Source organism: Thamnophis sirtalis, unplaced genomic scaffold (assembly GCF_051295495.1).
Source record: "Thamnophis sirtalis isolate CommonGarterSnake01/CBP01778 unplaced genomic scaffold, rThaSir2_p1.2 scaffold_3, whole genome shotgun sequence".
NCBI lineage: Eukaryota > Metazoa > Chordata > Lepidosauria > Squamata > Natricidae > Thamnophis > Thamnophis sirtalis.
Window position 1 is genome coordinate 63,291,457 of NW_028261383.1, and position 23,151 is coordinate 63,314,607.

Genomic DNA, 23,151 nt, shown 5'->3' on the forward strand with positions numbered 1-23,151 from the left:
GTTTGACTCCCCCTTCTTTGTGGCATCACCTGAGATATTGGAACACTGCCATCATGTCTCCCCTAGTCCTTCTTTCTATTAAACTAGACATACCCAGTTCCTGCAACCGTTCCTCATATGTTTTAGCCTCCAGTCCCCTAATCATCTTTATTGCTCTTATCTGCACTCTTTCTAGAGACTCCACATCTTTCACATCCAGAAAAATTACTTCTATAAAATCATAGCATTTGAAAAGATGTGCCAATTTATGCCATTGGACTTTAGTGAAAATTAAAGGTCTTTTTTAACTCCATGTTGATCCCACTTAAGAATAATAGCTGTACTTGAGTAGAGAAAGTTAGGTACAAATACATAGGTAACTGTGATGAAAGAAATTCTAATATGATGATTCATTACAGGTATGAAGGTCATGGAAATCGATTTTGGGAAAGCCTGTGCACAGCGCAGTTTCGTGAATTGTATGCTTTAGGCACCATCCATTGTGATTTGTACATCCTAGGAGGTCAAATGAAACTGAAAAACCAATATCAAATTACCAATATTGTGGAGAAATACTCCATGGAGCAGGAGAACTGGAGAACTTTGGCCCCGCTCCCAGTGCCGTTGGCTTGCCATGCAGTTGTTACTGTGAAAAACAGGCTGTATGTCATCGGAGGGTGGACCCCACAGGTAAGAAACATTGTTAAGTGTTTCAGGACATGGAGTGTTCTCCGAAGCCATTGTCTGAGCTTGTTAAAGCAGCCTTCACAGTTGGAATGTAACTGCAATCATTGCCATTCAGAAAAATTATAAAAGCTACTGCTGATGGATATGCTTGCTTTCAGGCAGTAGCGTAATACCTCTTTTCTATTGCCTTTAAAAAAAATCCTTTTGGCTTTTGGGTCTTAGTGCATATGCTGTGCATTCAGTTAATGCAGTTACTGTCTGCTATAATTGGTAAAGACTTTTCAGCCTCTCTCCAGACGATGTTTGCCACTGGCTGCCTCTGAGGCTGAAGAATTCTGACTTGCTCAAGATCAAACACTTATTATGTAGGAGGAAAATGAGATTTTAACTGGACTTTCCAGTTCGTTCTCTTGTCTAATGCATCACATCAATTCCAATTTTAGAAGATAAAAATCACTTTGGTATGAATGTCACTGAGGGACGGAGGAAAACTTGGTCTGTGCACCACACATTATAACAGACCAATATTTTGGTCAGCACTTGATGTGACCTTATTGATGGGCAAGGAAAGATAATCTGCCTTTAACGGCAGACTTTGAGACTCATTTTAGAGAAAGCAGGAGAGCCAGTCTGGTATAATGGTTAAGACATTGAGCTAGAAATCAGGAGGCCGTGAGTTCTAGTCCAATTTTTGGCCAGTCACTTTCTCTCAGCGTTTAAGACATTGAACTAGAAATCAGGAGGCCATGAGTTCTAGTCCAATTTTTAGCCAGTCACTTTCTCTCAGCGTTAGGAAAGAGGTAATGGCAAACCTTCTGAAAAACCTTGCCAAGAAGAAAGCAGGGACTTGTCCACACAGTCTCCACAATTGAATGGAATGGGGGGAGGGGCACATTAAAAATTATTCTGGTTTCTTCTAGAGAGGTGGTTTCTAGTGCTGCTCATTGATTACTCTTCTGTGATAAATTAGAAGTCGATTTACAATACATTTTACACACTATTGAGAATACTGCTATTTTTATATGAGACTTGCCAGACTGCCAAGCTAACTATTTTTTTCTTTGTCATTTATGTTGAAATTAATGCTGAATACTTCTGAGTCATTTGTATCTTTTCAAATATATGCTGATATTCCTAACAACATAATCATGAGCATGTCTATATTTTTATTTGCGTAAAATTGTCAGAAAACATCAAACACTGTTTCACTGCAGTTATGCAGTGTGAAGTAATAAAAATCTGTTCATCTTTTTGCCACAAAAATTGAGTAAATTACTAGCCACCGCCTCTCCACTCATAATACATGTATTTTATTAGTCCACATTTAGCCAGTAATTTCAAAGGAAGGAAAAGCCTTCTAATACTATTCTGTGAAAAGTGAAGGTAAGGGGAAATTGATGTTTAAAAATTTAAATGAATGTCCTTGGGTCACAGAAACTCTGTAACCAGGGTGTGAACTATAGTCTTCAGTGACTGCAATCATGATTATGGCCACTCAGGCAAAGAAAACACTATAACCGGGATGGCGAACCTATGGCACACGTGCCATAGGTGGCACACGGAGCCATTTCTCAGGGCAAGCAAGGCATTGCTCTGTCATCTGGCCAGCGCGCATGCATGCGCTGGCCAGCTGACTTCAGTCTTTTTCACCCTCCCCAGGCTTCAGAGGCTTTATAGGAACCTGGGGAGGGGGAAAACAGGGGAGCGCCTGTCATGCGCGCATGTACGCTGGGGGGTGTCGCACATTGCATTATGGGTGCAGCACACCTGCGCATGACCCCCCCTGTGTTTCCTCCGCTTATGGCACGCGAGCCAAAAAAGGTTCACCATTGTTGCCCTAAAACCTTTATATGAAAGCCATTATGAATGTCCACATACTTGGTATTATGTTGTATCCTAGTGTTTTCCCACAAGTGCAGGTTCCACTTTTTTTCATTGGTTGTGGACTAACTGGCATGTCACCCAAGCTAATTTTGAGGGCCAAGACTCACCCAAATTCACCCAATTGGCTTTCATGTCTAAGGTGAGACTAGAACTCACAGTCTCGTGGTTTTTAGTCTGGTGCTTTAACCACTAGACCAAACTAGTTCTAATGTTACAGAGCCTTACTGAAGTCTTTCTGAGTGGTAGCAGTGAGGAAGTTAAGCAAGATCAATTAGCTGGAACACCTGTTGTTCACGTTAAAATATCTTTCAAAAAGGATGAAGGTATAGCAATTAATAGCATCTACAGCATTTTCTTCTGAAAAATACTCAGACTTTTCTACAGTTTATATTTTCCACAGGGAAAATCTAAAATGTAATAGTGGATGATGAAGTGGTATTAGCTGCCCTCTGAAAAGTGAGTGCAGCTTGTAGTACCTCACCAAACATTGGACAGAAGTATTGTTTCTAAATTGTACTTTTACAGCCGGAAGTGACCTCTGTTTGTGTTTTCTAACTTAGATGTGAAAATGTGATGTATAATTTCTGAATATGGCACTACTTACATATGGAAGATCAGCAGGAAGCATTTTATTTGAATTTGTGAAAAATTAATATGTGATAGGATTGCAGGATAGGATTGCAATTTGAGATTGGGTATTTTATGAGGCATACTGATGTTTCTATCTAAAGAGCTCAAAAAATACGAAAGAATCAATTCAAATAATTATGTTTTCCTATGTTATTATGGCATGTAGCTTCTGATATAAGAAATGAAAAATCGTATAGAAATGTTAGGTCAATATAAAACTAGCTTAATTCAGGAAAATAAGGCCTGGAGCCTGTTGGGTTCTTTAGGTTACCTTTAGCTATTTGTAAACCTAACTTGGACTATTTCCATTTAATAAGATTTATTTCTGATTAGACAGGATTGGATTGCAGATGAGGCAATAAATTACAGTAGTGACAGCCAAACAACTTTCAGAGAGCAAAAAGGGTTGCTGACATATCAATACAAAAACTGTTTTGAGATCTGCAAATATTTCTTTTTTGAGAAAGGTTAATGTAAGAAACCCAGTTCTGGGTAGTCTTTCTAGAAACTTTTAGAGCTTAAAATGGAATATGAAGTTTATGTTAGTTACTATATTAAATTAATAGTATATTCTGAAAACTTGAGACAAGAGCTGGCCTTCCCTTTAGGCATAATGAGTTAGTTGTCTCAGATATTAGATGCTGAAGAAGGGATAAAATATTAGAGTGTGTCACACCGAGTCTGTGCTGCACTTCCCAATGTAGATTTGGTCATTTCGTTATCTAACTCGTGAGGCAAATATATTAGACTAACTTTTCCTAGACCAAGTTCATATTCTTTTTTCTATGCTGAGGAAATTGTAGCCAAAAATGGCAAGACTATTTGAAGCCACGTATCTCACCAAGATTATGGAGGGAGGACAGAAAACAGAAACTGGAAAAAAAAGCAAGGTTGTTACATGGGCAACCATCCCAAGGGTAAATTGCAAAATTAGATTTGGGGGTGGGGACAAGTTGGAAGCATCACATGAGGAATTTGAGAATGGGAAAAAGCTGAGCCAAAGTGAAGAGCTTTGCAGAAGGATTTGATGGGCCTCTGCATGAAACAGGATGCAATTTGGTTGAATGATCAATCTCATAGAGATCTTATGTTTTTTATGTAGGAATGCAGGGTGCGTCTTCTTAACACCGATCTTGCATGAATTAGGAGATTAATTGAGACTGCTCTCAGAAAATAATTGCCGACAACCCATTTGAAATAAGCTTTTCAGGCTAGTGGATAAAGATTTAGCCCCACAAGAGTCTGTTAGGCAAATAATCACACTGGCTATCATGATCATACACTCATTATTGTAATGTGGCAAAAAGCAGCTCACAATGTGTGAAATCTAGTTAAATTCAGCATCACAGAATATTTTAAACAAATCCCTTGTGGTGATTTTTCCAGAATTAAAAGAAAAGAATGAGGAACTGGTAGCCCACCAGCTATTATTGAACTACAGTACCCATTAATTCCTACCATTGGCAATGCTGAGTGGAATTGAGTGGCTACAGAGAATGCCCCCTGTTTTACCCTCTTTGTCTTCACCTGACCACAGTTGACTGCAAAGAATGACCACACTGTATAGTAATCATTGCAGTAACTCTGTAGGGGAAGCATTTGCTAGAGACTTAAAATGGTGACTTTCTAGTAGACTTTGTTCATCTGTTTGTTCATCTGGAGATTCATGATTTAGCAGCAACATATGGCTCCATGAACACAACTCCACTTGCCCATCCAATCTTGTTAACATTTTTACTGAAGAATCCAGACATGTTAATTTTCTATATTTATGCGGTTTCTGAATTATATTTCCACTGGCATCATCCTGGCATTTGACCAAAGAATCTATTTGTTTCAAAGAAGGATGCAGAGCCAGAGGTTTGAAGGCTGCCAAGAATGAAAAGAAAAGAAAACAAAACAAAAAAACCCCTCACAGATGGTTGCAATGGGATCAAAGTCTCAATGTCTCTGTACTTCCTCTGCTGATTAAAGGTCGTTGTTCTCATGAAGCTGCAGATATATGCATACATAATTGCTGGTCACAACCTAGTTAACTAATCTGAGAGTACCTTTAAATTCACCAGCCCTTGGAAGGACATATTCCTGTTCTTGAAAGTATTCTTTTTACTTAGCTTTTGTTAGTGTTACCACAGTACAACCTGTTTGGTATGCAGGGTGTCCCTAATGGAGAACACACTTGGCCGGCTGATCAACTTACCGGTGGTCATAGACTTATTTAGCGATGGTCTATGGAGATTCTCAGTTATCCAAGTCATGGTTGTCCCAAAGGTGCTTTTTCAAGAGGCAACTGGACTTTCTGGTTTTTCTTTGAAGACGTTTCACTTCTCATCCAGGAAACTTCTTCAGGTCTGACTGGATGGTGAGGAATGGAAAGATTGCAGACAGCTGCACATTTGCATTATTTTAGAGAGTCGTTAAGGTCACCTGGAGATTTATCTGTGTCATCAGGGTCACTTGAGTGGTAGGAATTGGTGTGAAGCCTTCTTGGAACTGTTGGAAGGACTATGTTGTAGTTTAGCGACTGTTTGAAGTTACACAGCACTAAAATAGTGATTTACAGTCCTTGCACTTAAGGCCTTTGCAGCTTTCCCATACTCAAATGATCAAAATTAGGGCACATGGCAAATGGGCTATATCTATGATGATTGTGGTGTCCTGAGATCATGTGATTGCCATTTGTGACCTCCCAGCTTCTGACAAACAACATCAATGGGGGAAGCTGGATTCATTTAGCAACCACATGATTTACGACTGCAGTGATTTATTTAACAATCATTGCAAAAAAAGTTTAAAGTTTGTAAAATTGCAACTTGCTTAATAACTGGCTTGCTTAGCTATGGAAATTCTGGGCCCTATTATGGTCATAAGTTGAGGTCTGCCTGTATTCCCACTGACATATTGTGACATCCAGCTAGGAGGTAGCGAGTATACGTAGGAGTCAGTATGTCCAACATGAAAAAGTGTGGGAGATGTATGACTGTGTGAACTTTCTGTAGCAGAAGATATGGAATCTCATTTCTACTGTTTGCAGAACATGAGAACTTGGGGCTGCTTGAAAAGATCTGCTGCTGGATTTCAAGTAGAGATATGAGAGTCTTAACAAAGGAGACAAAGTCTCCTACAGTATAAACTCCCTATATGTGACAGAATTCAGCATTATCCTGTGGTGTGGCTTTTGTTATGGTTCCGTTTAATTAGCTTTCACTTGGTCAAGGAGCCAAGAAGTTTCCTAAGGTTTTCTTTCAATCCCTAGAATCACTCTGTATCCAACATCTTACATTCTATATACCATTCTATGCCTATTCCTCAAGAATTATAGCTCTTTTGGTTTTTTTTAAGACTATTTTGTTTATTTTTATTATCAGATTTAGACACCTCCCATCTCACTATCCAAATTACTCTGGGCAGTTTGCAACTACAAACCATATAAAAGAAATACAATTAAAAATAAAGTGAAAACAGAGAAAAATAAAATAAGACAAAACCTAAAAAGACAAGTTAAAACATTTTTTTGAAAGGCAGAGAGAGAGAGGGAGGGAGGGAGGGAGAGAGAGAGAGAGAGAGAGAGAGAGAGAGAGGCTGAATAAGTGGGGGCCAACTACACCTCTGTGGGCAAGATATTCCATAGGGTAGGGCTAACAGCAGAGAAGGCTCTTTCACTAAACCCCGCCAGTCAAAATTATTTAATCAACAGGGTCTATAACGTACTCTCCCTGTCTATGACCAGGTGGAATGGGTTGATGTAATTGGGACAAGACTTTTTCTCAGATAACGTGCTCCCGTTCCATGAATAGCTTTAAAGGTGATAACCAACACCTTTGATTGGACCCAGAAGCAAACTGGCCCCCAATGTAGGGTGCACACAGCAGAGCAGTGGTGGGTTCCTACCGGTTCAGCCAAACCAGTAGTGGTTTGGTGGTCTGGGTTGCTGGAACCAGCAGCAACCCAGGCCTGCCATGCCCCCAAACCGGTTTTCCAGTTTGGATAGGGGCCACCATCCATCTGGATAGGCGCCGCCATCTTGTTTTTTGCTTCTGCGCAGAACAATTTTTTATTGCACTGTGCATGCACACACAGTGCACATCAAGCGCATGCATGGCATGCCCACGAGCAAACCAGCAGTAGTGACTGACGGAACCCATCCCTGCAGCAGAGGTATTACAGGAACAACCCTAGAGGTGCTCAAAATTGCTCATATGGTTGCATTCTGCACCAGCTGCAACTATTGAGAATCACAGGCCAGCCCCATGCAAAGCTTTCTTGTATCTTTGATCTTGTCTTTTTTTATAATAGTTGGTGAGACCAGGCTCACCAACTTTTACTCTGGGTCTTATCCATCTAGATTTCTTCTAATCCTTTTCTTAAATTACTTTATTACTTTGTGTAATAAGAAAAAGAAAAAAAGAATGTTTTATTACCCATTGATCTTAAACCTATTTCGAAATATTAACTGCAGCTCCTTTTTTGCATTTTGCTTCTCACACAGCTTCCCCATTCTCTGTATGTTGTTAATAATGAATTTAGTGCTGGTAGTGAGGCAGGAAATCTAGAGAATCAAGGACAAATATCTAATCACATTTCAAAATTTGGAGTATTTTTTTTTAAAATTATTTCTTCTTATCTTGATCAAGTTTCTTAATGCATTCTCCAATCATTTGATCTTGAAGGCAAAGTTCCATTTACAATTCTGTTTACAACTACTGTACCTGAATGCTGGAACATCTGAAAGATGCCTTTGTCTATTGTATTTGTATTTTTAAAACTAAAACAATATATAAATATGTGTTTTGTTGATGTTTCTGTTCTGGGTCAGAACAATTATAATCTCTGAGGGTGGAGGTTCATTCTCTGAGCTTGTGGGTCGGTTTCCGAACATTTTGTTACCAGACTAGGTAACATCTTCAGTGGAATTTAGGGAATGTCATTGTTGGTATTCTTCTGCTTATAAGAGATTGATTTGGTCAGTAGGCCTTGTGATTGGAGGATCACATTAGGTGAGGGTCATTGGAAGGTGAAGTACTGGTTGGGAGGTGGGATGGAGCTTCTTGGATTGGATGAGATTCAGTGCTGTTGCTGGTTGCTTGTGCTGTTAATTTGAATTTTGAGGGGTTTGTAGGCTGGTTGTAGGTTGATGTGTCTGTTGATATAATTGTTTCTGGAGTGCCAGGCTTTGATAAACTTGTGTGCCTGGTGGCTTTTAATTCTTGTATTGGTTCAATCAAATTGGTGCTGTTTGGTCTTCAATGTGGGTAGCAATTAGGGATCTGGGATCGTGGTGATTGACTGCCAGCTGGTGTTCATGGATTCTGGTTTTCAATTGATGTTTGTCCCACGTAGAATTAGTTGCAATTATTACAGGTTATTTTGTAAATTACATTGTTTTCTTCATCTGTCTGTATTTTGTCTTTGTTTCTGGATAATTCCTGGCAGTGTGTGACAGTGAGTTTGTGAGATATTGTTATTCCTAGAGGTTGGATAATTCTGGCTGTCATTTCTGACACCTCTTTTGTGTATGATAGGGTTAGTTTTTGCATGGTGCATTATGGTTTGGGTGCTGTGTATCAGAATATAAAGTTTTTCAGATAGCTGTTGCTAGCTGTCAAGCATCCTCACCTGATGTGACCCACACCTGACCCATCACAAGACCCACACAAACTGACATTACCCTCCCATCACAAGACCTACTGACTACACCAAGCCCTTAAAACTTAATCTGGTAACGAAATGTTCGGAAACCAATCCGCAAACTCGGAAACAAACTCAACCTTCAACCTACAGATATTCCCCACAATTGCAATTATAATCTCTCTTTTAGCTCCATACACAACTGCAATGACTATTCCTGAGCTTTGTCCATATAGCTTTCCTAAACCTGCCCTGCAATTCCCATTGCATCTCTTTCCCAATCTTTATTTGGCCAATATTAATTTGTTTGCCTCCATCTATAACTTTGCATTAAGACTGTTATTGCTAACCTATCAGTCCATGTTCTAAAATAGTAATTTAGCTGCTGATCTCTTTTATAACAGGTATGAATATGGGTGCAAGAAAATATGTATTTTTAAACTTGTACATTTTCTTTCTAGTTAAAGAGCCATTGCTTTCAGTTTATTAAAACTTAGTGAATAAAAAAGTTCCAATTTCTTACAGTATATCTATCTTGACATACATGCATGTAGCAATTTGAATATACATATAAATGGAGATAATATTATTCATACAATCAGGTCTAATAATTATTTTCCCTTCCCCTCCCTTCCCTGGAGAAAGAAAAAGGGGAGACAGCATACTAAAGATGAGTTCAAAATCCATTCAAAAATAAAAGAAGAGCAGAGTTTAGTTTTTACTGTTATGTAATCTTATTTCACCTAAAGCATTAGTAGATAAATCTTCGAACTCCCTCTGGGAAGTTGTGGCCTAATCAAATAAGAAGCTAAATCAAAATTTGATCTCAAGGGGGAAATAAGTGGTTTTTGACTTTCTTCTTTGAGACTTCACGGCATCCTTGTAAAAAGAGCTATGTGCTGTCACAGCTGGGTCTATAGATGGTTTATTATTACCCAGATCCTCAGCTTCCTTGCTGCAGAATATATATGTGTCGTTATTCCTGTGTCTTCTTCAATGTACTTCTAAGCCACAAGTCATGGGGTCCACTAGTCGGTATGAATCACTTTGCAGCTATAATTGATGTCTTTGTGTTATTTATCTGTTCAGCTGTCCTCCATGATTAATAGCACGCAGGCATGTTTAGAAGGCTCCAAATACTGTATTATTATATGGCTGTCATATTTCACACAGATGGATCTTCCTGATGATGAGCCTGATCGATTAAGCAACCGAACATTGCAGTATAACCCAAGCCAAGACAAATGGACAGAGTGTGCACCGATGAAGTATTCGAAATACCGCTTCAGCACAGCTGTAGTCAACCATGAGATTTATGTCCTGGGTAAGAGCAAACAGATTTTTAAGAGATAGAGGGGCCACTTTTTATTTTTTCCTAGCAATTTGATTCTATGAAATGAAAGATTTCATTCCCCTACCACTCTTTTTCTTGTGAGTTAGAGAAAAGGAACAGGAGAAAATATATATTGCTTTGTCAATGAACTAAGGATGAGCAAACTTTATTTTTATTAGTAAAGAAAACAGTATGAAATAACTGGCAAACAACAATTAGCTCCATTTTATACACTTATTTTATTACACTTTTCCTTGGTTTATTTCCTGCATCACTGTGGAAACTCCATTCTTACTTACCAATCAGGATGCATAATTTGGTTCTGCTATTTTTTTATTTTAACAATGTAGCCAGTGCAGTCTCTGTTTTTTATTACTATGCTGATTGGAAAATTCTGGGAATTGCAGAACTACCTGAAGGATGAAGGTGCTGTGGTGGAAATAGTCCCCAAGAGTACATTACAAATGTCTCTGCAGATTAAATTGTTATGACTAAATGGGATGTCAACATAGGTATGTCGTTCCAGGTCAATTTACACGCATAAAAATACTAGGTAAAATATTGATCTAAAGCTCAGCCACCACAGGAATCCAGTACAAAGTCTAAATATGGAAACATAGAAGAAATGTGCATTGCAACATCCCAGTGTGAATCTATGCCTTTGATATTTATGTCTCAAATTGAACACAAGTGTATGTGTTAGTTGGTTTATATTATAACAACATGGCATGTTTTGTCATTTTTTTCTCCAGTCTCTATGGCAGGAAACTACTGCAGAAATGTATTCTTATCTTCAAATGTTGGCAGGATGGCCACAAGAAAATTAATTATCTTTATTAATGTGTGCAGAATCATTAAATTATCTCTCTGCTCTCTGTGGCATCTTAGTCTCAATGCTTCAGACTTTGCAATTCAGTATGATTACCCTAATGGTCTTATGAGAATGAAGCTGAGGCTACTCAAGTACATGAAAACATTATTAACTAGGACCTCCATTGTATATTTGCTCAGATTTTCTATTTTGATCATTGTCCCTTCTGAATCTTTGTGAAGCTAGCAAACACCTTCCCTCATACAAAAGTTTCCACAGTTTTTCCTCCTTAAAGATACAGGAGAAGGATTCAGAAATAATCTCTGCATATAAAAAAGCAATGAAGGAGGATAAATAGGGGAAAGGGAAAATAATTGACAGCCCTGCTCAATGAATTATTATTTAATCCATTGACCACTCATAAACTCAGAATAACAGAAAAGGCCTATGCCTGAGTTTTCAGTATTTTCAGGGCTGCCACAAAGAAGAGGGGTCAAATTATTCTCCAAAGCACCAGAGGGCAGGACAAGAAACAAAGGTTGGAAATTAATCAAAGGGAGAAGCAACCTGTAATTAAGGAGAAACTTCCTAACAGTGAGGACAATTAACCAGTGGAATAGCTTGCCTTCAGAAATTATAGAGGCTTCATCACAGGAGGTTTTTAAGAAAAGACTGGACAATCACTTATTGGAAATGGTATAGGGTCTCCTGCCAGAAGAGGTGGCTGGACTAGAAAACCCCCAAAGTCCCTTCCAACTCTATCCTAATTCTAATTCTAGGTATTTGAGGTATTATTTCTATTTGTTGGATTCCAGTAAGAAAAAGCTTTTTCTGTTTGGAAGATCCTGCTGTTGCAAACATTCAACTAAATATCAAGAGAGCTAGGAGACAGTTTATGACCCCAAAAGAGAAATGCGGGGAACTGGAAGAGAATCTGTTTTCAAAGCCCTTATTTTTCATGTTGATGAATGTAAATGTGTACAAAGTACATACAAGTGAAGTTAGATTTATTAAATGTGTACAGCCTAGGACCTAGGAGGTGATATTTCAGCTTATTTTTGGCAAGAGAAGAACAGTAGGCTTCCAGGCCAAGATAGAATTTCTATCTTGAAATTCTAACAACAATACCTGCAGAATAAAGCCTGCTCAACATAATCTAACATACAAGAGCAAGACCTCTGAAGAAAAAGGAAAATATATTTAATGAATAACTTCAATAGGCCCTGCACAGTTAAAAGCTATTTGGAAGAACTCCAACAGGGGTCTTATAGCATCATTTTGGTCCTCATTAAAGTAGCTTAACATTTTCAGGCTTTTAACAAAAGTGCCTTGTGAAAAAAAATGAGCCATTTATAGAATTGCAAAGAAGGAACCTCTTTTTTCCAAACTTACCCAGAAGTCCGAAAGAAGTCAAGTTGCTTTAAGGAAGACCATAGAGGTGTTGCAGGCCTTAGGACATATTGATAGGGGGGAAATGGTAGGTCAACTGAAAGCTGCATATCATGTAGTTTAGACTTTGTGCCATTACAAAGAAAAAGGATTGGAAGAAAACTGGAATTAGTTGTTTTTCCCTGTAATTGCCCACTCTTTTTTTTCTCTAAAAGTGATATCATAATTTGATGCCCTAGTTAAAATGTCTTGAGACGCCCTTGCTACTTAAATGATAAATAATATTTTGAAGAACAGGAACATTTCCTGAGGATCTAAATTCTTTATTCTACTCATAGTATTTGACTGATCTTAGCTGTTTGTCCCCATATTTTCCCAGGAACATAACTATATTTGTTCAGAAGCCCAAGAAAGAGTGGTATTGTGTTCCTAATGACAGAGCCAATTGAATTCAGCTACTTTTGGAAGAAAACCAGATGGGGAAGGCACCATTTGAGGTCATGCATTTTAATCTCTTGCATTAAAAAGAAAAGGCAAAAATCCTTCACAGCTGAATCTCTGGAAATTCATTACCAACAATTGGCAAATTAGAAGAGGCTTTGCCAAGGGCACCAGCTCAAACTCTTCCAGAAGAATAGTACTCTGTAGAATATAAGACTTCAGCAAGGGAAATAGCCTGCCTGAGAAGGGTGTTCCTGCAACATTGTTTGTCTGTTATGTAATCCCTGATTTTTATAAATAAGAACATGCAGGCAGAATTAAAGGAGAAATCCTATTAGAAAAGATTTGGAATATCAAAGAATCTCTGTTCATCTTCCTCAGTCTGGAATTACATCTCATTAAAAACTTGTTTTCTCCACATCTCTGGCTGAGAGCTTTTTACAAAGTTTTAAGCAGTTAAGTAAGGTTCAATTAAATTCTGAAAATCGCCTTCATAAAATACTTATTGAAAGGGTACCAAGGGAGTTCTCTGAAAAGAAACAGTAGAATAGGGAGGACAGAGGAAGAGAGTTGTTAAAGCCACATTACTTTAGCCTGAAGAGTTATTTTGAATTAATTATACATCTTACAAATTGAACTGATTTCTAGATTTTTCAGGGTTCTTAAAGAATGAAGAGAAATCAGCTCAGTTCTGATGAGTCAGTAATATTATGAGAGTTAAATTTGAAAAAATAAAAACAGTACCTACAAATAGAAGATACATTCTCTTCCCTTCCCTGTATGCTCCAGATGTTCTAGAATTCCATTTCCTAGAATTCCTAATTACCACAACTTAGTTTAGAATTATTTAAATATTTAAACATCTTTAAAAGCTACTTGGGTCATATAAGGCAAATTAGGCATATAATTGTGATTACAATGTGATATATCACTTATTTTTCCTAGAGTTATTCATCCATTATTTCTACTGACCTACAAACTTTCCAAATGAGTGGAGGTTTTAATGTAGGTATATTCTCCAACAAGTCATTTCCTAACATATATTTTGAGGAAACGGAATAATATGAAACTTCTATTATTGAACATTGGAATTGCATTTTAAGACTCCTTGGTATAAAATCCACTTCTCTCCAATCAAAGTTGCTTTCAGACAATATATTTTCTCAGATGATGTAGCAGTAGGGCAACTATGTGGCAGGCTGACTTAGAATCCCACATGTGCTTTGACAGAAAAAGATAGGTACCTCTCCATAATATTTTTACTTCACGTGTCCAGTCCATTATTAGCAGGGAAATGAATGTGGATATGAGTGTGGATATTATTTGACTCTTTCAGACAACTGGTCTTTCCATCTCATAGTTTTTTCTCAACCCAGCAAAAATAGTTAAGTACTTTCAGAGTATCATAGAATGTGAAATTTGAAAGATACTGCACAGATCTTCAAGTGAATCTGCCTGCTCAGTAAAATTATCCATTACAACTGTATTCCTAACATCTAGCCTCTCTTTAAAAACCTCCACTGAAGGAGACTCCATCATCTCCTGAGGCAATTTTTCTATGGTTGAATAGCTCTTATTGTTAGAAAAGGTCTACCCAGTATTCTGCCAAAATCTAGTTTCATTATTATACTGTAATCTCTACAGTATTATCTTTGGTAACAAATCTTTACAATTCTGTTCTCTTCTACACAATAACCATTCAGATTTATTTTAATTTGTTTTCATATTTCTGTACTTCCCAGATATTTGAAGACAGATATCACATCTCCTCACAATCTTCTTTTTTCTGGGCTAATCATACTAGCTTCTTCAGACATTCTTCCTAAAAAAAACACAAAATCAGCCTCTTATTAGCTTGGTTATTGTTTTCTGGACATCCTCCAATTTGTTAATATCCCTCCTATATTAAATGACCAGTACTGGATTTAATTTCCTACTATGTTTTCCCGACTATAAGACAGGGTCTTATTTTCTTTTGATTCCTGAAATAAGCACTTGGCCTTATTTTTGGGGAGGTCTTATTATTTTTGAGGTGCAAGAGGCTGCAAGCGTGGTCATCTCATGGCTGTTGCTATCTTGCAATTTTTTCAGGGAGGGATTATTTTAGGGGGAGGGCTTATTTTGGCACATGGACTCAAAAGCCCGATTGGGCTTATTATCTGGGGAGGTTCTATTTTCAGGGAAACAGGGTAGGTGTGACCACATAGTAAAGAGGAATGTTGACTTCTCTTGATCTTGATTGCATTTGCCTGATTCATGTTCAGCTTGTGATCCATCAAGATCCCTTTTTCATGTACCGCTGCCCAATATGTTCTTCCATTCTATATGAGTGTCTTTGACTTTTCTTACTTAAATGAATTAGTCTTTGTTGAAATTAATTTTGTTGGTTTCTGCCATCATTCCACATTGTTTGTTACTCCCCTTATTATTTATCTGAAAAGTTGACATCAAAGGCATTTATAGATTTGCTGAACACTAAATGACCTTGAACGGAGCCCTAAAATATACAATCTAATTGTGTTTTAACATATTCCACATATTCCACATGTTATTATTATTCCACATATTCCACATGTTATTATCAAAAAGCCCTCATATAAAAAAAGTACTGCATAATTCACATGATTTGAGTCTAGCTCTCCTAACTCCTAGTACACCAGCATTATGCTGTATCATGTTCCTCTCTCACACGGAAGTAAAAAGTAAAATATAAGAATATTGAAATCATACTTGGATCTCTGTATATAAATGCTTGTTTACAGGGACCCAAAAGCACAAATCAGATCTCTTGGATGATATTTTGCATCTATCAAAAAGAAACAAGAAAGTTTCTTAAAGAAAGTTAAATTGATAGACTAGGATTATAGTCCAGGTGTGTGTTTGTGTGATTGCTAAACTTTATTATTAAAACCAAATTACATTTTGAGTAAGCTTTAAGTAAACTTTGCACATGCAAAGCAATTATCCAGCTTCTGTCCCCAACCTCTAGATTATGATTATATGCAGATGTATTCACTGACAAGGCCATAAACAATGTCTAGAACTGAAAAAATGGAGCTTTATGATTATACTCCAATAAGATCAAGTCTTTTCTATAACTTTTTGGGACATATATATTCTAGTCTCAATAGAATACTATCATTAAAATAAACACCTATTACCCATAATTTGATTTCATAATTATGTACTTGTTACCCATCTCATTTAAATATTTTTGCAAACTCTAGAATTCATTGCATTATTAGAGTTCAGAGAAAGTTATTAAAAAATCTGAAAACATTGCATTGAAGAGGCAGCTCCAGCACAAATCAGCACAATTAAAAAGCAAAGAAGCATAAGAAAATGGGTTTTTTTTAACCTATTATATAAGCTTCTCAGGAGGATGGGTAGAATATGGATATATAAATGGGAATATTTGTATGAGGGTTTAAAATTAAAACTGAAGATCACCATATGCTGTTGAACTTAATTAAAGAATAAATCTATTTTTATTGTAAATGTACAATAGTTCTTACTGAGAGAAAACCAGTTCTTTATTCATTCTGAAAAGTGAGTCCATATTTTCTATGAATCTACAGTATGCACACTATTTATTTGCAAGGCCTCTTTCAGCTTACAATATTTGCAGACAATGATGAATAACCTTCTGCTTTATTTTCACCCAAAATGTGTGATCTGCTAAATAGAAACACATTTGATGATCTGTTGATTTTCTGGCCTTGCTGAAGCCAACTGAGAACTTGTCTGTCAATTAACATTTAAAACTGACCACTGATCATTATCAACTCTTGGTTAGCTCTTTGAGTATTTTTCCCCCAACTATATAGATACAAGAGCTTCTGGGTGATGCACAGCATGATTTAAAGATTACAAATTATCTAAGTATTTTATAGGGGGGGGGGGAAGTGTCTCAGTTATACAATCTGATCCTGAACACATTAGACTTAATTCCACATTTTCTAGGCCTGTGTTATGAAAATCATCACACCTCATATAAACATTGCACCTCATGAAAGTACAAACTTTATTCAAATTTCCTCATAAGCCTGAAAAAAATGCAGATGATTTAAGAATTCCATTAACTTAGTATGTACTGTATAACCTTAATTAGCATGATGGCTTGTAAGAAAATGGCTACTGTGTGGATGTGACTATTGATAAAATCAGGGGTGGGATACTACCTGTTTAACAACTGGTTCGCTGAGCGCTCATTTATTTATATTTCCCTTTTAGTTAGTAAATAATTACTGGTTTTATTTATTTGTAAATTCAGTGTTATTGACTCCTTGTAGGAAGCCTTTGTATGAAGTTTTTGGGGGTGATCCCAGGTTGACCCCTTTAGGTAGAGAGAAATATTGACTTGCTGAACTATTCTCCAACTCCTTGTCCTAGTCTGGTCATTGGCTCTGCTAAACATGGAGCTTTTATTTAGTCCCCCATTGCTTATCCAGAAGTCATTCGCTTCTCCTTTTCTCATCATTACTTTACCAACATTCCCAACCCACTGTCATTCTCCATCTTCCACTGTCCCCTCACATCCTCTGCAAACTTATTCATTCCTTTTGGGGAAGGGGGATGGTAAGTGGCCCAGGTGTAATGCAGAGACATTTTAAATAAATAACTGAAGTCGCTTTGGATTGAAAAATGTTTCTCAGCTAAACAAATAAAAATTGAGTACGGGCACTATGACAGGGAAGTCAAGTAGAAACTGTGAAGTTAAAGATTTCAGTCTTGCGTCACAAAGAAATGACTATGTTGGCATTTTCTTCCTATCCCCCAAAAGACAATTCTTGAAATAAAGGTGAATCAAGGGTAATGCATGAATAATTGTGCAAAAAGATATGAACGACAGTGCCTTACCTGTTGCAGAATCAAAATCCGGAAATTTGTTTTTTGGAATCTGTCCTGGGTATGCAGAAAGAAAGCTTTGGAAGGGAAAAGCTTTATAGCAGATTCTGTCCTGGAGAAATTTGTAGGTACCTATGAGAATCTGGATGCCTTATGAGGCATTCTACTCCAAACAAGGCAATGTTAGTGGCACAACGTGAGTTTAACGTTGTAAACCAAGGTACCCCTGGGATGCTAAACCAATCAATGTCAATGTCAAGACACACAACTAAGGCCTCTCAGTACATTTATAATTGGTAGAGTTTCCTTTTGTCAAGAGAATTATAATGAGGATGCCAATTAGCATTTACTGAACTGCTGAAACAATTCAGAAATATTGTTATGTCAGACTTAGTGTGTAGTTGTCAAATTACACAACTTTCATTATCTCAGGTCATGCACAGAGAATCCGGAAACATACATTCCGAAGCACGGTTACATTGCTTGTATTAGCAGAGGAAATGCTCTAGGTCAATGGTACAGCTGTGCATATAAATGATTAGGGTAGAACTGTATAACCACATTTACAAAGGTCACTTTCTAGTGACCTTTCTCACACACACGTACACATTAAAAATCTTGGGTTAGGAAGAGCTTCTATATGCAAGGGCTTTAATAGCAATAGCACTTAGACTTACAGTATATACCGCTTCATAGTGCTTTACAGCCCTTTCTAAGTGGTTTACAGAGTCAGCTTCTTTCCCCCAACAATCTGGGTCCTCATTTTACCCACCTCGGAAGAATGGAAGGCTGAGTCAACCTTGAGCCTGGTGAGATTTGAACTGCCAAATTGCAGGCAGCCAGCAGGCTGCAGAAGTAGCTTGTAGTACTGCATTCTAACCACTGCACCACCATGGCTCTCCAAATCAAACCCCCCTCCCCTTAGAAATCCCTGCCCACTACTTTGGATTCTGCCATATACAGTATGTACTACAAGTAATCCTTGACTTACAACAGGTCAACTAGTGAAGTTACAATGGCTCTGAAAAAACGACATATGAACATTTTTCACACTTAACACCATTCCAGCATCCCCAAGATCATGTGATCAAAATTCAGATGCTTGGCAATTGATTCGTTTTTATGAAGGTTGCAGTGTCATGTGATGAACTGTTGCAACCTTCTGACAAGCAAAGTTAATGGGGAAGCCAGATTCATTTAACAACCGTGTTACTAACTTAACAACTGCAATGATTCACTTAACAACTGTGGCAAGAAAGGTCATAAAATGGGGCAAAACTCTGTATATGTATGAATATACAGTATGTATGTATGTGTGTATTTATAAATGAGGGAAACATTAAAATAAAAACCAGGGCAAGCCTAAAGCCCGTTGGACAGAAAGAAGCGTTTTTACAACACATAGATAGCCAACAGCCCCTGGTCTAAATATCTGTTTTAAATAATTAGATGGGTAGTCTTAGCTGATCTTAGCTTAATCATACTTCGGTGTTTGGAGAGAGGAGAGGACCAGCTAGAGAAAATAAAATATAAAGGACATTTAATAAAATACATTTTAAAAATGTAATAGCACCATACTTTATTTGAGTCCTATACCTGTAACAGTTCTCACGAATAGTTCTCTAACAAATAGGTCCTATATTGTAATAGCTCTCATTTGTAAAGAACAGAAAGGGTTTGGCAATATCCTTCAACCTTGGATTTGAAACTTGTTTAAACTGTCTAGCTAAATGGAAAGTATAACTTCTAAAATTCCCAGCAACCTGAGCTGCAATCTGAGCATGTCTGGAAGGAGGAAAGTTAGGGAAGGCTGTGAGGCACAAACCCTGGCCATGAATATATATCTATTCCTCTTTCAAATTGCATGGCTTAAACGTGGAGTCTCCAAACAGCCTGGGGAATTTCTAGAATCTGCCTCATTCCCTATTTTACCTGTTATACCACTACTTGTCTTTTAAGAGCCAAGGTGGCACAGTGGTTAAATGCAGCACTGCAGGCTACTGCTAGATCAGCAGGTCAGCGGTTCAAATCTCACCGGCTCAGGGTTGACTCAGCCTTCCATCCTTCCGAGGTGGGTAAAATGAGGACCCAGATTGTTGGGGGCAATATGCTGACTCTCTGTAAACCGCTTAGAGAGGCCTGAAAGGCCTATGAAGCGGTATATAAGTCTACTGCTATTGCTATTGCTAAAGAAAACTATTTTAATTAATAAACATTTAACATATTTTAATACAAAAAACCCAAACCTATTAAAAAATAGCAGCGGGATCCAAAATTGGTGAAGGACTATACTTCAAAGTTTTCTTTAGATGTCTGTCCAACTGCCCAAAAAAACCAAACTAAAAATAATTGGGATGGTAGGGTGATATGGAGGGTAGGAGGCTTAAAATGGATGAGCAGGAACAATTTTGCCAATTATTTTTCCATAACTCTCCATATCTAATACAGCTGCCATTTTGTGACAATAGCTATGATAATTAACTACATGAATTAAAATATCATCCAACTGCACGGTATTTATAACATTTAGATTCCTATACTGTACATAACCAAAATTGAATACCATTATAATCTATGAGCATCACTTCTGGTGAATTATTTGAAAGATCAAATAATTGTGGTGAGTTATTTTAAAGTACCTAAGACTGGCCCAAGGTAACAGAATTAGTTAAAAGTTTTGCTGCTGGTTCTGGTTACAGTACATAAAAATTTATCCTTAGTTCATTGAATAAACAATTGCAAAGGATTTATCAGAAATTTCATTTTTTGTGCATTTCTGGGTAACCAAGTAGCAAGTTTTACGCATGGCTTCCATCAAAATGAGAATTCTATAGATGGAGAAGTATTATATTCGAAGTCCAAATAATGTTTCATCAAGCATTTTGTTAGCAGATCAGATGTTCACACAAATAATTCCCATTTCACATAAATGCATTTTTGTGCAAATATTCCACTAAAGATATGTTATTATTTCCTTCCATCCTAACTCAAAACTGTGTGTCTTTTGATATGGGAGGTGAATTCTGTGCCCCAGCAGCAAATATGAAAAGAGGATTTCATAAGCTAGTTTAAACTATTATTGCTGAGGATTTTCCTATACATGCACCGCTTTTTCAAGGATATTGTTTTAATCTCAAGATTCTTTCCAAGTTCTGCTCTTTCCAATAAGAAGAAGTCATTAGTTAGCTCATCCATTACAATGAATCTGCACACCTGTACTTTCTGTTAGGCCAGGAGTTCCCAACCTGAACCCCCAGGGGGTGCAAGGTGGAATTTAGGTATGCGACAAGGAGTGGTTTGTTCCCCTAAGTGATAAGTCGCAGGTCACAATTACTTGTTTGTAGGCGGTGCAAACATTAATTACATTTCCTAATAATTGAAATGCTGGCCCTGTAAAAAACCGAATAGTATATATGCCCATTTATTCCCCCAAATTAACTCTCTCTGTCTAAAACTAGGATATTCTGGGAAGGGTTATGTGCAACTTTTCTTAAGAAAAATACAAAAAAAATTGTATTCATTCTTGGATGTGATTTAAAAGCATATAATCCTATGAAATTCTACCATAGAATTGTGGGAAATCATGTATGATCCATGTATATGGCCTAAACCATCTAGGTCCCTCTATTGATGCTAGGAGAGTTTACTAATGTATAACCATTAAGGTTCTTTCCCCTTTTTGTCCTTGAAGGCAGTTCTGAATTGTCATTTGAACAGTTTGGATGAATGTTTTAAGTATACCCTAAAAAAATATTTCTTTCTGTTGTTTTCTAAAGATAGTTGTTTTAGCTGCAGTTGACAAAGGATTTTAGGAAGTTTCTGACAGGGAAGCAGTGAGTTCTTTTGTTCTTATGCTTAATTAACAATCTTGAAAAACAAATTGTGTGTGTGTGTGTGTGTGTGTGTGTGTGTGTGTGTGTGTGTGTGGCAAATGTGTTTTTATTTTTTTTCCATGGCATGAGAGTCACATCCTCCAATTCACTTCGGTTCTGCAGATATCATATTTTACAAGCTAAAACCACATTATTCTGTATCTGTGAAAATGAGAGAGATAACACATTCATTGTTTTTATATGACAATGAGGAGGAATGCGATGCTGATAAATGCATTCCTTAGAGTCTGCATTTCCCAAAAATTAAATATTCAAAGAACATTCTCATTTTTCCCCATTTTATTTTCCATCATTTTGTGATTCTCGTTTATTTACTTATTCATCTTGAATACTTTAGAGAGTCTTCTGCTTTGGAGTACAAATTTAGCATGTTTTTCTAAGGGGAAGGGTATGGTATGGTATGGTATAGTATGGTAAATTTATTTATAGGCCGCCCTTTTCCCTGGGGGGACTCAGGGCGGCTTACAACAGATAGGGTGGGAAGACACACAATGACATATATAAATAACATATAATTAAAATAAAAGCAACATTCATTCATCATTCGGGTGGGGACAAACTATAATCTTTAACCCCAGGCCTGACGGGATAGCCAGATCTTGAGGGCTGTGCGGAAGGTCTGGAGGGTGGTGAGGGTACGAATCTCCACGGGGAGATCGTTCCAAAGGGTCGGAGCTACTACTGAAAAGGCGTAGTTGCCAGTCGACACTGACTGGCAGATGGAACTCGGAGGAGGCCCAATCTGTGTGACCTAATAGGTCGCAGGGAGGTAATTGGCAGGAGGCGGTCTCTCAAGTACCCAGATCCACTACCATGGAGGGCTTTAAAGGTGGTAAGTAGCACCTTGAAGCGCATCCGGAGATCAACAGGTAGCCAGCGCAGCTCGCAGAGGATAGGTGTTATGTGGGCGAACCGAGGTGCACCCACAATCACTCGCGCGGCCGATTCCCCCCCTCCCCCCAATATGCACGATTATTCCTTCCTCATAGAATGTTGGATTATTTCTTTTTGTAAGAGCAAAAAAACATTGAAGTTGGAGAGAAAATGATAACTTAGCCCCCAGAAAGTGAGAACACTCATTCTGATGAGCTATTTTTATTTTCTTTGGAATCTCTCTTTCCCTCTGCAGGTGGAATTGGCTGCCTTGATCGTGACAGAGGGCAAGCACGGCAATGCCTTGATGTCGTGGAGATCTATAACACTGATAGGAACTACTGGCGAGAAGGACCACCTATGCCTTACCCTCTTCTTTCCCTAAGAACCAACTCTACCTGTGCTGGTGCTGTGGAAGGAAAACTCTATGTCTGTGGAGGATTTCATGGAACAGGTCTGGAGAAATCCAAAGACAATGTTGTTATGTTTGCAATGTACCTTCAAAAATCACCTTAAATATCACTATCCTAACTTACATTGCATCCCATCCATATTTTAATTTTTCTGTCTGTCTGTCTGTCTGTCTGTCTGTCTGTCTGTCTATCTATCTATTTATCTATCTATCATCATTTTGACAAAAAACTTAGTTATATAGGACTTCTACCTCTACTAGTCCTATGTGATAGTAACTGGGAATATCTCAAATTTATATCAGTTTACTGAAAAGTCAAAGTCTCATACATTTCTGCAAATAG

The 23,151-nt window shown here is 37.6% G+C and overlaps 1 protein-coding gene across 2 annotated transcripts in view; it reads left to right on the forward strand.

The window, feature by feature from the left end:
• The window catches only part of KBTBD12 (kelch repeat and BTB domain containing 12), a 67,253-nt gene that overhangs the window by 19,343 nt on the left and 24,759 nt on the right, over positions 1 to 23,151 (forward strand). For both annotated transcript variants that reach the window (XM_014054722.2, XM_087708981.1), the window contains exons 3-5: positions 399 to 669; positions 9,982 to 10,132; positions 22,653 to 22,850. In XM_014054722.2, coding sequence (XP_013910197.2) covers positions 399 to 669; positions 9,982 to 10,132; positions 22,653 to 22,850 — 620 coding nt within the window. The remainder of the gene's footprint in view (positions 1 to 398; positions 670 to 9,981; positions 10,133 to 22,652; positions 22,851 to 23,151) is intronic.